Here is a 14860-nt window from a genome sequence, read left to right on the forward strand (position 1 = left end):
TGTTAGCCTATTTTGAAAAGGGAAATAAGATACAAATATATTAAAAATGGAAACAACCTCTGATTATTGGCAGGAGGAGAACAATGACACAAATAAATTAATCTCTCTCTCTTGTCTGCAGCAACCTAATCCTGAACAAATAACACAGAGGACCAGGAATTATAAACTGATATGTTTCAGAGATTAGTTTGATTGACATGTGAAAATTAAAGGTTCAATTTTTATAGCATGTTTATGACCACAAAAATCCCAAAACACTTTATATGCCAATTAAGTATTTTTGAGTTTAAAAATGCAGCAGTCATCAGTACATCTATTCCCTCACACTGCAGTATTAGATTAGATTTTTATGCGTTCTGGTCAGACTTAAACACACATAGGCTTGTGATTCAGAAGCATGCTGCTAATTGAGCCATGACAGTCCATTCTGCTATAACATGGTAGGTGACTAAAAGTTCGTAGTAAGAGAATATCCTATATAAACATAGCAGGAAATGTAATCCACAGTACTGCACAGGACATGGGAGGCGAGTTTAATAAGCTAAGCAGCTTTTTTTCAAGTGGTGGGTTCATTCAAAAGTGAGAAGGAAAATGTAGATACATTGAATAATATTACTCGCTGGACTTTGTGCATGGTCTCAGATAGCATTAATACAGCTGTTGACAGACTTAAAACCAGAGAGGTGAATATCTGATGTAACAAACGTTAACCATCAGATATCACAAGCTTGTAAATGTTATTGATCGGTCACATGAGACGATATACTGGGTCTGAGGCAGCAGAGCACTTGCGTTGAAGTAAAAAGAGCAAAGGAAGGATTGCATGTTTTCCAAAACAAATATATTCAAGTTCGACTGGAATAATGCAACCTATCAATTGTTGTATTATTGTTTCAGTTTAGAACGCATTTGCCCATGCCATATCCTTCAGATTTATATTACCTTTTATAATGAGAATTGCAGAAAATAATTTATGGCATTTTTGTTCTGTGACAATGTTGAGGTGGAGACTTGCGGTCAGTGTTTAAGCATTCTTTAAAAATGCACACACAAAACTTTGATAAACTCAAATATTTTATTGTGGATTTGAAATATACAGCGTAGGACTGTAAAATATAGAAAGTGTAGGCACAGATGACTGTACAGGCATTTAAATAACAATAATGAAATATACTTCAATGCTCCAAAAAAGAATAAATACAATTGCTTTATGTTCATATCATAGCAAGTTGCTCCACAAAACAAAAAATACATTTCCATATGGAGCGTTTGGAAGAATTAATCTGTCCAAATTAACTATCCTTCACCTGCTTGGGATCACTGCTTTAGTTGTATATTTCAACTTCTGTGGACTTTCTTCAAATGTCCAATAACATTAGACCAAATTCTTTGTTGTTTTTGCTTTTTAGTCAAAGTTTCTTCCAGTTGTTCCTTTCTCGTTGTATTGAGTGAGAAAAGTGATCTACAGATATACAAACTTTCGCTTTATATATATATTAAATAAATGAGAATACAGTGTAATTTTTCTTGATTAATTGATGCTATGCTAAACGAATGAAGATGTGCAAGATCATGTGCTATTTCATTAGTTTGGTTTCCCCACAATCTCCTCTTACCGTTGAGGGAGAAACAAAAAAAAAGTTGCTGTAGTGAAAAACTCACTAGGGTTGATCCTTCTGCACTGATTTCAGAATGTTTTGAAATGTAAAGCATCATGCAAGTTTAAATGTATTTATTACATAAATAACTTAAAGCAACAGTCCATTGTTCTGACGCTTAACCATATTGATTGAAACCATTTATCTCGTTTTCTTTGAAAAAAGGACCTAATATTCATCCGTTTGCGGTGATAAGGTGCTACTTATTGTGAATATGTCCCTATGCTTTAATAGATTAAAAAAAAATCCGTGATTGAACACGGAAAAATGAGTGTGCTTTTACTAGCTGCTTTGTTTTGGAATATAAATATCCACGGTGCATTCGGATCATTTAAACAAGCAGCTTGGTTACTTATTACGAATGCACACCGAGTCCTTCAGAGCAAATTGACAGTTTTGAAATTGGACTTTATTTTGAAACGTAATTTTGGCTTAAAAGGAATTTTTTTTAAATGCACGTTTCATCTGGGAGATAACCCCAACGGTTGGCAACAGGGTCACTTGCCCCCGAGCCGACCTTTTTTTTGTGAATCTGCTCAATCCGTTGTCCAGAACGTATGCATTTTGTTGCTATTCGGTTGGAGACAATTCACATAACGACACACTTCCCCTTGAGTTTCTCTGTCCTCTTTTGCTGCTTGGATTTCTTGCCGTCGATCTGTAGGCTCACGGCCCTGCGCTTCTCCAGATTCAGCAGTTCCTGAAAGAGTTCCTTGACATTATGGTTGGTCTTGGCAGAGGTTTCCATGAAGCCGCACTTCCAACGCTTGGCCTGGGATTCGCCATCGCTGGCCTGCACCTCCCGTAGGGTGTCATCGCACTTGTTGCCCACCAGCATGATGGGAATGCTCTCCACGTCCCCCTTGATCTGGCATACTTGCTCGTAGATGGGCTTCAGCTCTTCCAGAGACTGTTTGCTCGTGATGGAGTACACGAGGATAAAGGCATGCCCTTTGGAGATGGAAAGGCGCTGCATGGCCGGGAATTGGTGACTTCCCGTGGTATCTGTGATCTGTAAAGTGCAGATGCTTTTGTCGCAGCTGATGACCTGACGGTAAGTGTCTTCGATGGTGGGGATGTAGCTCTCCCGGAAGGTCCCTTTGACAAACCTCAGCACCAGCGAGCTCTTCCCCACGCCCCCCGCTCCGAATACTACAACCCTGTAATCGTTGCTCTGTTCTGGCATCTTGCAGGCTGCTTCAGACTATCACCTAGAGTCAAAGAGAAAGAACAGATTGCACAAATTCAGGTCACGTAGACGTTAATATATAAAATATTAATGTTAATTTTTCACGTTTTATCCACGTTAAGAGTCATAGCCACAACCATCGTGCAGATTCAAAGGCTGATGGAGTGCAATGACATTCTTCTATTGTATGAGAGTATGTCTGCGGTCGGTGTAGCGGCGCGGCGCAGTGCTGCACTGCCTTGCAACTCAGAGCAGATGGCCCGTGAGGAAACGCATATTCTCAGTCGGCCGCCTTAGCATCCAAGGCACGGATTACCAGGGACCAGAAATCAGCGCAGAACATGCGCCGCACTGTGCCCTTGTCAAAAAGACCACCTCCATACACACACATCCATAGACACACGAACCTCACCCTATGACACAGTCTCTGCATACGGCACACTGTAATTTTAAAACACAAATGAAACTGTTACCTTACGAGACAACGAAAGCTACAATATTCCGATTGCTTGTATCGTGCCGCGCTCTGCTCAATGTTGAGGTCTCATCGTTGCAAAAGGTTGCACAGTATTAATTTGAAGGAGCCAGAGGGGTGGGGGAGTTTCTGTCTGATATTTAAGGCACCAGAAAGCGTTCTATGCAGGGATGTTATTACATCTCTGGTTTGTTTAGAACGCTGTGTGAGATCGGGAACCGGGATCGGAATATCGTCATCAGTAATTTTGACTGCTACGCCTTGGGTGCTCATTGTCAGAATACTGCATCAAGAGTCGCCTATCTGTTAAGTCCGAATCAATGCTGCTCGTAAACCTTCCGTGGGTAGGAGAGACCGAGGAAACGCAGCACTTATCAAATCCATACCGTCAAAACTAGAAAATATATTATTTTAAAATCAAATTTAATGGTACGCGGTAAGAGAGAGTTTGGCCATCACAAATCGCTGCTTTAGTAAAATCTAGTATTTTACCTTTTTAAACGCGCGGTCATTGAAATTAAACAATTGGGCAGGGTAGGAAATTGCAAGTATTTGCTTTTTTTAAAAAATGAAAAGCAAAGTCTAGGTGTATTCAGTCAACATCTGGATAAAGAGTGATCGGTTTAGGTTTCCGATTGAAAAGTGCGCTCCCCAATCGTTAATCTGTCCAATCCCCCTTTTGAGATTGGACCTACTGAGTATTTTCAAGACTGCATTTTCACATTCACTGAGGTTTCTTCACTTTTCGCAGACCTAATGCCTACTGCATGTTTTATACCAATTTCCCAGTTGCTCTTCTCGACTGTCAGCACTAACAAGCTTTCACTATATCCTAATAACCAGCAATTCTTCCATTTGCAAGGGCCATCATCGCCACCAATTAGAGCGCGTCAGTGCAGCTCCCGAAGGTGCAGCATATGTCGAATAGCTACAGGGCTTTCAAGCTGCGCAGTCTGTCTGAAAAATAAGGCTCCCACTTCGAGCAGTAAATGTTAGCTGCCCTTTCCAGTTACACTGAATCTTGCACATCAATATCTGACAACACATCTGGCTGATAAAGGAGCCCTACGCATTTCAGTCATCCTTTCTACTTTGGGAGGGGGGATCCGTTCATGATTCGTCCGAACCTAAACTAATATTGAACTAGATGAAACAAGGTCTCGTGGAACCATTTTACGATATTTTAAATTACGCCAAAGTTTTTTTTTCATTGAAAAGCTCACATGCATTTTGTTCAACGCATGCGGCTTCGCGTGGATATTAAATTGTTTTGATAAACCAACAAATTAAATACTTAGGCAGTAAATAAGAAACGTAACAAACAATTAAATACAGAGCCAAATCATCAGTTACATTTCAGAAAGACGATGGAACCATGTTCAGTTGGTTTCTGATTACCAAAGGTCAGTTATTGCTCACGAACCTGCCATGTTTAATCTGATAAATGATCATTTTACAAATGCAAAACCAAAGGGCAAATGAACAATTGTATATTTCTGACACACTCAAAACGCACACAAACGGGTTCGAAGTTTTTTTCTGTGTTCAGAAAGTTAGATGTTTGTGTTCATTATATCTGATCAGTCAGGGTTCAGAAGATCCCAATAAGACAGCAAGCGTGTGTCATGAAAGACACGTTTCGGAATTCAAATACTTTTTATGTCGTGGCGAAGCCGTATCCAATTTGAATATGTCGAATCTCCATCTCAGTAATTTGTTTTGAGTTAATTGTCTAAAGTATGCTACCCTCCCAGGATAGAGATTGAGAAATTTAAGGCCCTCAATGTACAATACTTTCATAGATCAATAGATACAGATTCTACGTTTGTTTTTGTTTCGCGCTTGCGGTAGTCAAAGCTTATAAACCAAACGGATTGATGACCTTTAGTTTGACATGCAGAATTTTCTATCATCATTCGGAATAGTTCTGCCACAGTGGCGATGCCACAAGGTTTGGGAGATAACAAAGGGCGAATATCCCCAACAATTTGGTAACTAACTGCCCCCCCCCCCCCCCCTCCAAGTCACTTCAGGAAAAGCCGAATTTAACATCAGCTTTTTAAAATCATAAATGCAGAGTAAAAAGGCAATACTAAGAGAAATGACGACAACCATCAAACAAGTTTTGTCATGTTTTTAAAAAAGTAGGCGTTTCATCGAATCATAGAATCCTTACAATGGGGAGGTAGGGTATTCGTCCCATCGAGTCCATACCGACCCTCCAAGGAGCATCCCACCCAGATCAATCTCCACTCTATCCCTGTACCCCTACATTTCCCATGGCTTATCCACCTAGCCTACACAATCGTGGACACCACGAGCAATTTAGAATGGCCAAACCACCAAACCTGCACATCTTTGGATTTTATCTGAAGAAATTTATTGAAACGAAGTTCAGTCATAGATAATGCTGAGAGCCAGAGAAAAAGTCAGTTTGGTTTTGGGTTCCAGTTAAGTAACTTAATGTACAACAGAGGGAGAAATATCAATCGTTGAAACTACAGCCAAAATTTCTTCCATTTTGTTAAAATGGGGCAATATAGTGAATCCGATTAAAAACCTGGGTGCCGCCGAGAGGTTAATACTTAATGCGCATTGTGGTCTGAGTCACCGTTCCTTTCCTCTAACGGGAAATGAATGGTCCTCACAAACAGTGTTGTGAGAAGTTAACTGAGCCATTGTAATACAGTTGGAAATGGCATACTCTTCAGAGTACAATTTTTTTAAAAATGGGGCAAAGTTGAGTTCTGAAGATTTCATTTAAAAAAGAAATAAACTGATCGGACAGCTCAGAATGGCTAGTAAATGATTTTGAAGGCTGAAAATTCTGTCAATAAATCACTGCATCTAAAGACACCCCTCCGCTTTGACTGACCTCCAAAAGTAACACGCAGTAAGTAAACGATAAACCGGTGATAACTCCCAGATACATAACACTGATATGGATGCTTTTGGCTATTTAATCATCATTATTATTTTGATTTTCATTGTAACGGAGTGGGTCAGAAGTAGTTGCAGGTATCGTCACCTCTCCGTCCACTGGCCCATTTATCCCTCAGTTGGTCTTTATATGTGGTTATATGCCCCATTCTTTCCTCTTCCTTTCAGCAAAGCCTAACAGGAGCAGCAAAGTTAAAATTCCAGAAACGCCCAAGGGTGCAATACATCTTGCACAATATTGAATCTGAATACTATAGTGGCCAGGCCACAATCTCCAACAATGCTCACAGAATGGACTTAACCCGGAACGCTATTGCAGTCGCGCTCCATTGCAGAACCACACTAGGAGTTTCCAATTTCGCAGCTTTATGTTAGATTGAGGCTGATCTTTACATCCATGATTTCTTTGCAAAATGCGCGGAAGAATTTTCGATCGGCACATAAGAATACTGCGGAAGAGTTACCCGCGCCTACTCGTTAGATCAAGCTCGATGTTAAATGCCGTTTTAAGGGGCAAAATTATTGTCACATTAGACAACGTTGGACCGTGCAACATTTCTAAGCTTTTGGCACAAGATCCCATCACTAGGTACAGTTCCCCAATAATCAAAACCTCGCAATCGGCATATCTGTTTAATAAAAGGTAAAATTAAAGTGTTTACATACGGAACCACAATAGCGGAGAATTAGATTCTTTTGATCATATGTTTTATCTGAACTTTATAATGGCATTGTTGAAATTTAGTCTAATTCAAAATGAAAGTCTGATAGCTCTGCAAAACCGAAGCGAGGGCACACCCATTCCCGAAATCCAGGAAATGCTGGGACTCCATCAGATACCGGTTCCTTCACTTTCAGACTGATACAATTAAAGGCGTCACCACCGGCTGTGCTCTGAACCGGTAGATATGAACATCCTTTCCCAGAAAGTACACCCTCTCCGATTTATTTGAAATATACATCCAATAACTGCCAATTTGCTGATTACTGATGGCAAGGTCGGAATTACGCTGTTATATGTCTTTGAGTAATTTTCTATGCTCATTAGCCTGCTCATCATTTCCATACATGGAAACTGTCGAACACTTTACCTTCGGAAGGGATCCGCTCATTAAACTGGGAAAGATGATCGGAAGGCCCACATTGCCGCAGTAACGAGTCCAATCATTCACCTGCAGTGATGGATGGAGAATGGAAACTAGCCTGGTGCGCTGTGCGGTGAACCGCTTTCCGCCTGTGTTCTGCAGGGGAATAAAGCAGTGCTCTGCTCTCGGCCCAGGATATCGGATTAGATCACCTCCTGTTTATGATGTCGACAGATGGCACGTGATTCATTTCATAATAAGAGTCGCTTGTACTTTAATGTCATCGCAGTTCCTTGCAGAATTACACAATCTGCTGAGTGAACAATGGGAGGTCTTTTCAGATTTTCAGGGAAAACGTGCTTGGAAATTCTGGCTTTTTTTGAAATATTGAAATTGATCCTAATACAGTAACACTTTGACAATTGAAGCATTTTTTCTCATTGTTTCCCCGTGCAGAAGGAGTTGAGTCACGCTGGCGTACTGGTGCACGGGCCCTGACGACACTTTTACCAAATTACCACTTCATCATGTTACCCTTTTTAACTATTGCTGACCGGGGACATCCAAGCTGAGCTGATCCTGACTTCAACCCGCCGGAATATTTATTATTCTGGCGTTGGTCATTGAGTTAGTGCTCAGGAGATTACCCCTTGCAGCTTTTTTTCTTCTTCTTGGCAATGCATGATCCTGAGTCCTTCACTAATAAATTTACAATGCCACATTTTCCAATTTCCTAAAAAAATCCCAACAAATAATCAATAATTCTGACCAGTTTCAGGACAGTACTAGGTTTTGAAGGTGTAATTATGACAGCCATATGTATCCAGGTCATATTATTGCCATCACAAGATCTTCTATATCCAGTGACAAGAAAGGCAGTCCAACAAGAGCATCCTCTCCCAAGCTACCATTCGTAGCATTGTGGCATTAACCACTAGATAACTAATTCACTGGGTGGGATGCATTCTTATGACATTCAGATGACAAAAGACTCCTAAAATAATTGTTTAACCTGGAACTCTATTGCAACAGGAGACATATTTATAATTTTATTTACAATTCACAATGATCTTATAAATAAAATCAAACAATATAAATTATTCAGAAATGTACTTAAAACATCCTTGGAGAAATCAAATATCCTCACCAACAACTCATTTCCAGACTTGTGCAACATGGAAAACATCAAACACATTGACAGGAATGCACAGAGGCAAAGTTGAGGCATCAAAAAGAATTCAAAAATCTGCAAACAACTCATCTACCTAATCTATAAACATCACCTGTGCCATATGTGACAGAGTATGCAGATCACACATATCAGCACTTTCAGAATTCATGAACTGGAGTGGAAGGAAGATATAGTCAAAAAGTGTGGTGCTGGAAAAGCACAGAAGATCTGGAAGCATCCAAGGAGCAGAAGAACTGACGTTTTGGGCATAAGTCCTTCAAGGAAGTCATGTTCGATTTTGATCAACTGTGTTAGTAAAAGGGAGGAAAATTATATCAAGAATTTTCACACACACATTATGTTTTTGGGGTGGAGAAGGAGCAAATGCAAAAGGATGTTCGTTGCACTACTTTTCAATAATAGAAGTAAGCCCAACATCAACTAGATGCAATCATTAATTTTATGATGATTTAATTGCCAATACTACAAAATAGCAGTTGAGCATGGTGTTCTTTTTCAGAGATGTTCATGTTCGCGTGGGCGGCACGGTGGCACAGTGGTTAGCACTGCTGCCTCACAGCGCCAGAGACCCGGGTTCAATTCCCGCCTCAGGCGACTGACTGTGTGGAGTTTGCACGTTCTCCCCGTGTTTGCGTGGGTTTCCTCCGGGTGCTCCGGTTTCCTCCCACAGTCCAAAGATGTGCAGGTCAGGTGAATTGGCCATGCTAAAATTGCCCGTAGTGTTAGGTAAGGGGTACATGTAGGGGTATGGGTGGGTTGCGCTTCGGCGGGGCGGTGTGGACTTGTTGGACCGAAGGGCCTGTTTCCACACTGTAAGTAATCTAATCTAAATAAAATCACATAAGAAAAACAAGCTTACCATTATAATTATAATTGACACAGTTGTAATCCCAGTTAAATGTAACACAAATGTAGTTTCTGTTGTATAACTATTGAAGTACTGTGGAAGCACTGTGTAGCAGGTCCCTGCACACCATTGGAAAATAAATTATGCAATACTGCACATAAATAAATGTTTATTTTATGAATTTGCCTTTAAAATTAAGGAAAAGGGAACATTGGGGATGGGGCTATATTGGACCATAGGTCAAAGTTAGAATTTATTATCAAACCAGCAATCTTTTTGAAATTGGCTTTCCACTGGGAGGCACAGGAACAGTGATTTTATTCCATGCTATCTGTATTGCTGTGTTATGAATAATTAAAATTTAAAATATTGTGAGAGGTTGTGAATTTAGGTAACTGGTCGGACAAAAGTCAGTGTTGGCAATGAACATTCTCAGCACAATTTATTATACCTAATATTCTTTCAAGTCAAATGTAGAGTTGTTGTATCAGGATTACATTTTCGATTCCTAAACTTGAGATACTGTGAAGCCTTTTTATTCATATTTATAATTCATAATTACATTATAAATAAAAGTAAACAATTTATTATGGTAGAGTGTAGAATATCACCAATTCCAAATCACAAAGTTCTTTAAATTAGTGCCCAATGTGTGATTACAGCATTGTTACTCCAAAATCAGTAGAATAATAAATTGTGATAAATTGTAATAAAATCTATATCCCAAAATATTTTTTTTTAAATCTCATTTACAAAGAAAGAATTGACAAAATGTTCTGTAACCCTGAAAGATAATTAGTCATTCATCATATTTGGGAAAGAGAAATTATTTTCACATCTTTCTAGGTGAAAACTGTAAATTATTTATTCAAACATGTTTCATAGATATTCATTAAAATTGTTTCAAAAAGAATATTGAAAATTCTCACAACTTCAGAGCAGTAACCTCTTCTAGGATTAGATTTACATTGATCAGTTAGATCATAATAGTGTGACTCTTTGGTTTATTATCATCTGTCATTTTATTTAATTAACTGAGACTGAAGGGTTAAAATTATTATGCAGAGCTAAAGTGATAAGCTTTTATCCATGTACTTCATTGGTTTGGCCAGCATTTTTTCACACTCCTAGTTGACTTTGAGAAGGTGATAATGACTGCCTTCTAGTATTGCTAAAGTCCCTTTGGTGTAATGCCATGAAGTAGGGAGCTCCAGCATTTTGTCTCTGAGATACTGAAATATTTCCATGTCAGAAAGGAAGAGTAGCTTGGGAGCGAACTTGCAGGTGGTGATATTCTGATATATTTGCTGCCTTATCTTTCCATTTGGAATTATTCATGAGTTTGGAAGGCTTGTTTAAGGAGCATTGGTGAATTTCTTCAGTGGATCTTATATACACACACACCTACTGAGTGTCGTTAGGAGTTGGAGTGGATATTTGTGGATGTGGATCTGCCAATCAAGCTGGCTGCTTTGTACAAGATGGTGGCAAATGTCTTGAGTGTTGCTTGAGCTGCACCCTTCCAGGCAAATGGTAAGTATTCCAACATTTGATTTTCACATTGTAGATGATGGACAGGCCTTGGGGAGTCAGGAGGCAAATAACTCGTTGCAGTATTTTTAGCCTCTGAGTTGCTCTTCTGACACTATTTGTATGGCTAGTCCAGTTCAGCTTCTGGTCACTGATAAACCCCTAGGATGTTGAAATGGGGATTAGTGGGTGATAGATAGTATAAATATTCTAAGAGTACAATGGTTTCCTTAAATAACCTGAGCTACTGCTACTTTTGTGTCATTAATGTATTGTGATATCAAAATAACAAGGCAACAATGGCTATCCCATGAACTAATACAAAACTGATGAACCTTCAATGTATTTGCATAAAAAGAAAATAAACAATATACTAAATTTAATGGGTTTATTTTATCTCCATGAAAGATGAAATACTAATTTCACTCAAAACCTCATTTTTACTTTGTAGCATGAACTTGATATGTTTGCCGACCATTTATTAGACTATGCTGATAGATTGGTTATGAAGATTTACTGAGCAGATTGAACTTTCATTGTAGCCTTCATGGGTGAACTGTTGTTTTTGTCTCACACCCCACATGCATAGCCTGCAGCTCTGTTTAGTTAGCTCTCCACCTTGTTAATGCTGTCCTAATTACTCCTGAGTCCATTGCCATGTCCTGTTGGCCACACCCTCTCCTCATGGTGGAGACCAGAGTGATGGTAACCTGTGAACAACCCTCTCTCTGCTACTTCCTATTCTGCTCCTTAACTATGTAAAATCTCACCTTTATTTTGAGTGCACCCTTTTTTTATAGCTATTCCTCAGGAACAAAACTCAACAAACTCCAAATCCAGATTTGAGCTTCCTCTTTTTGCCAATATTCCACAGACAGTCTCTTGACCATTAATCCACAAACCTCCAGGACTAACCATGGCTCAATTCCTTGGGCTAACCTGACAGTGAATGGGCTAACGACCGGAGTGATATCTGCACAGTACCTTAGAATCCTAAGACTCTCTGCACTTCTCTGCAGAATTGACTGCGGCCCAATCCCAAACTGCAAGGACACTGATCTGTGCCAGGACTGAGAGTTTGCTTGACATTGCCAGACCCATGAACTGTGATTAGCTGAGCCTTTTGACTGACTGGTGGCATCCCTAATTGATCATTGTTCTACCTGATACAAAGTGGACTGCTCTCTTTGATTCACAGACATGGCCTTTTTGATAAAGTCTATGCAGTGTGTTTGCTGTCTAAGTTGCTTGCTCATGTAGAGGTGTGTCATTGACAAGCCTGGTACCATACAACAAAATATCCACTACTTCACTATTCAGTACTCCAAATCATTACTTGCTGCCTGCCTTTTCTCTTACCAAAAAAAAATGCTGGCAGCCATTAAGTCAGTACAAAGTAAATGAAGACAAAGAACAAACACCGTAAGATGAATTGTATGTGTCCAACATGCAAAGTCTTTTGGCAAAGCATGCAAGTCATAAGTGTACCTGAGATCTAAAATGGCACCCTGAAGGGCTGAAGTGATGTGTGAGTTTCTCTAAAAGAAACTATGATGATGTGGTGATACTGTTGGCTTGGCAATACTCACGTACATGGTTGAAGAGTGGAAGAGCTTGGCATCTATGAAGCATGCAGGAAATTAGAGAAAAGGTGGAGTTGTGTGAAGATCCAGAGAAGTGGCAGTGAGCTGATGCCACCAGGTAACCACTCTGCATTTGATGTTGGGAATTGGAGTCATCTAATTTTTTGAGGAAGGTGGGGAGAATTGGGAGCTGCATAAAAATGAGGTGAGTTTAGCTTATAATGAGATGCAAATGCATGGAAATAAGGTCACTCATTAGCGAGAATAGGAACTTGCCAAATCAATCATTAAGGATAAAAATTTGAATATTTTTCCAAAACATTTTTTTATTCTTCCCATAAATTCCAAACTTTCTCATCATTGCTCATGCATCCAGGGCAGTGATAGAGTCATAGAGATGGCCAACACGAAAACAGACCCTTTGGTCCAACTTGTCCATGCCGACCAAATATCCCAATCAAAACCAGTTCCACCTGCCAGCATCTGGCCCATATCCCTCCAAACCCTTCCTATTTATATACCCATCTACATGCCGTTTAAATGTTGCAATTCTATTAGCCTCCACTATGTCCTCTGGCAGCTCATTCCATACATGTACCACTCTTAGGTCTCTTTTATGTCTTTCCGCTCTCACCCTAAACTTATGCCCTCGAGTCCTGGACTCCCCCACCCCAGGGAAAAGACTTTGTCCATTTATCCTATCCATGTCCCTCATGATTTTATAAACCTCTATCAGGTCACCCCTCAGCCTCCGACGCTCCAGGGAAAGCAGCCCTAGCCTATTCAACCTCTCCCTATAGCTCAAATCCTCCAACTGTGGCAACAGCATTGTAATTCTTTTCTGAAATCTTTCAAGTTTCACAACATCTTTCCAATATTCCAACAGTGGCCAAACCCATGTCCTGTCCAGCCACAACATGAGTTCCCAACTCCTGTACTGAATATTCTGACCAATAAAGGAAAGCACACAAAATGCCTTCTTCACTATCCTATCTACCTGCGACTTCACCTTCAAGGAGCTATGAACCTACACTCCAAGGTCTCTTTGTTCAGCAACACTCCCCAGGACCTTACTATTAAGTGTATAAGTCCTGCAAAGATTTGCTTTCCCAAAACGCAGCACCTCTCATAAACTCCATCTGCCATGTCTCAGCCCATTGGCCCATCTGATCAAGATCCCGTTGTAATCTGAGATAGCCTTCTTTGTTGTCCACTGCACCTCCAATTTTGGCGTCATCTGCAAACTTATTAACTATACCTCTTATGCTTATATCCAAATCATTTATAGAAATGATGAAAAGTAGTGGACCTTGCACTAATCCTTGTGGCACTCCTTGTGGTCACAAGCCTCCCGTATGGAAAATAACCCTCCACCACCAACCTCTGTCTTCTACCTTTGTGCCAGTTCTGTATCCAAATGGCTAGTTCTCCCAGTATTCCATGATGTCTAACCTTGCTAATCAGTCTCCCGTGTCGAACCTTGTCAAACGCCTTACTGAAGTACATATAGATCATCGGCAAAAGTGAGGACTGCAGATGCTGGAAATCAGAATCTAGATTAGAGTGATGCTGGAAAAGCACAGCACAGCACAGCGATGTTTCAGGCAAAAGCCCTTCACTTTCCTGATGAAGGGCTTTTGCCCAAAACATCAATTTTCCTGGGTGGGGTGGCCTTGTTGGTAAGGGAGGATATTCAGTCCCTTGCGCAGGGGGACCTAGAGTCAGGGGATGTAGAGTCAGTGTGGATGGAGCGGCAAAATACTAAGGGTAAAAGGACCCTCTTGGGAGTCATCTACAGGCCCCCAAACAGTAGTCTGGATGTCAGATGTAAGTTGAATCAGGAGCAGAAATTGGCCTGTCGTAAAGATGTTACTACAGTTGTTATGGGGGATTTTAACATGCAGGTAGACTGGGAGAATCAGGATGGTATTGGACCTCAAGCAAGAGACTTAGTGGAGTGCCTCAGAGATGGATTCTTAGAGCAGCTGGTGCTGGAGCCGACCAGGGAGAAGGCAATTCTGGATCTGGTATTATGTAACGAACCAGAATTGGTCAGAGACCTCGAAGTGAAGGAGCCATTGGGAAGTAGTAACCATAATCCAATAAGTTACAATCTGCAATTTGAGAGGGAGAGAGTACAATCGGAAGTGACAGTACTTCAGTTGAATGAAGGGAATTATGGAGCTATGAGGGAGGAGCTGGCCAAAATTCAATGGTGCAATACCTTAGCAGGGATGACTGTGGAGGAACAATGGCGGATATTTCTGTGTATAATGCAGAAGATGCAGGATCAGTTCATTCCAAAAAGGAAGAAAGATCCCAGGAGGAGGCAGGGGCGGCTGTGGCTGACGAGGGAAGTAA

At 40.4% G+C, this 14860-nt stretch overlaps 1 protein-coding gene across 3 annotated transcripts; it reads right to left on the minus strand.

The window, feature by feature from the left end:
* Positions 1-1056: 1056 nt before the first annotated feature.
* Positions 1057-7552, minus strand: LOC122561823 (GTP-binding protein Di-Ras2). Of its 3 annotated transcripts, none has more exons than XM_043714033.1 (2): positions 7354-7552; positions 1057-2869 (listed from the first exon to the last, which is right to left on the minus strand). In XM_043714033.1, the coding sequence occupies exon 2, from the start codon at positions 2842-2844 to the stop codon at positions 2248-2250; it is 597 nt and encodes a 198-aa protein (XP_043569968.1). In that variant the 5' UTR covers positions 2845-2869; positions 7354-7552; the 3' UTR covers positions 1057-2247. The 3 variants fall into 3 exon arrangements, with proteins under 3 accessions (XP_043569968.1, XP_043569985.1, XP_043569976.1); XM_043714050.1 differs by lacking the exon at positions 7354-7552 and adding an exon at positions 6929-7124; XM_043714041.1 differs by lacking the exon at positions 7354-7552 and adding an exon at positions 3321-4049.
* Positions 7553-14860: the final 7308 nt, after the last annotated feature.

This window comes from Chiloscyllium plagiosum, chromosome 2 (assembly GCF_004010195.1).
Source record: "Chiloscyllium plagiosum isolate BGI_BamShark_2017 chromosome 2, ASM401019v2, whole genome shotgun sequence".
In the NCBI taxonomy this organism is placed as follows: domain Eukaryota; kingdom Metazoa; phylum Chordata; class Chondrichthyes; order Orectolobiformes; family Hemiscylliidae; genus Chiloscyllium; species Chiloscyllium plagiosum.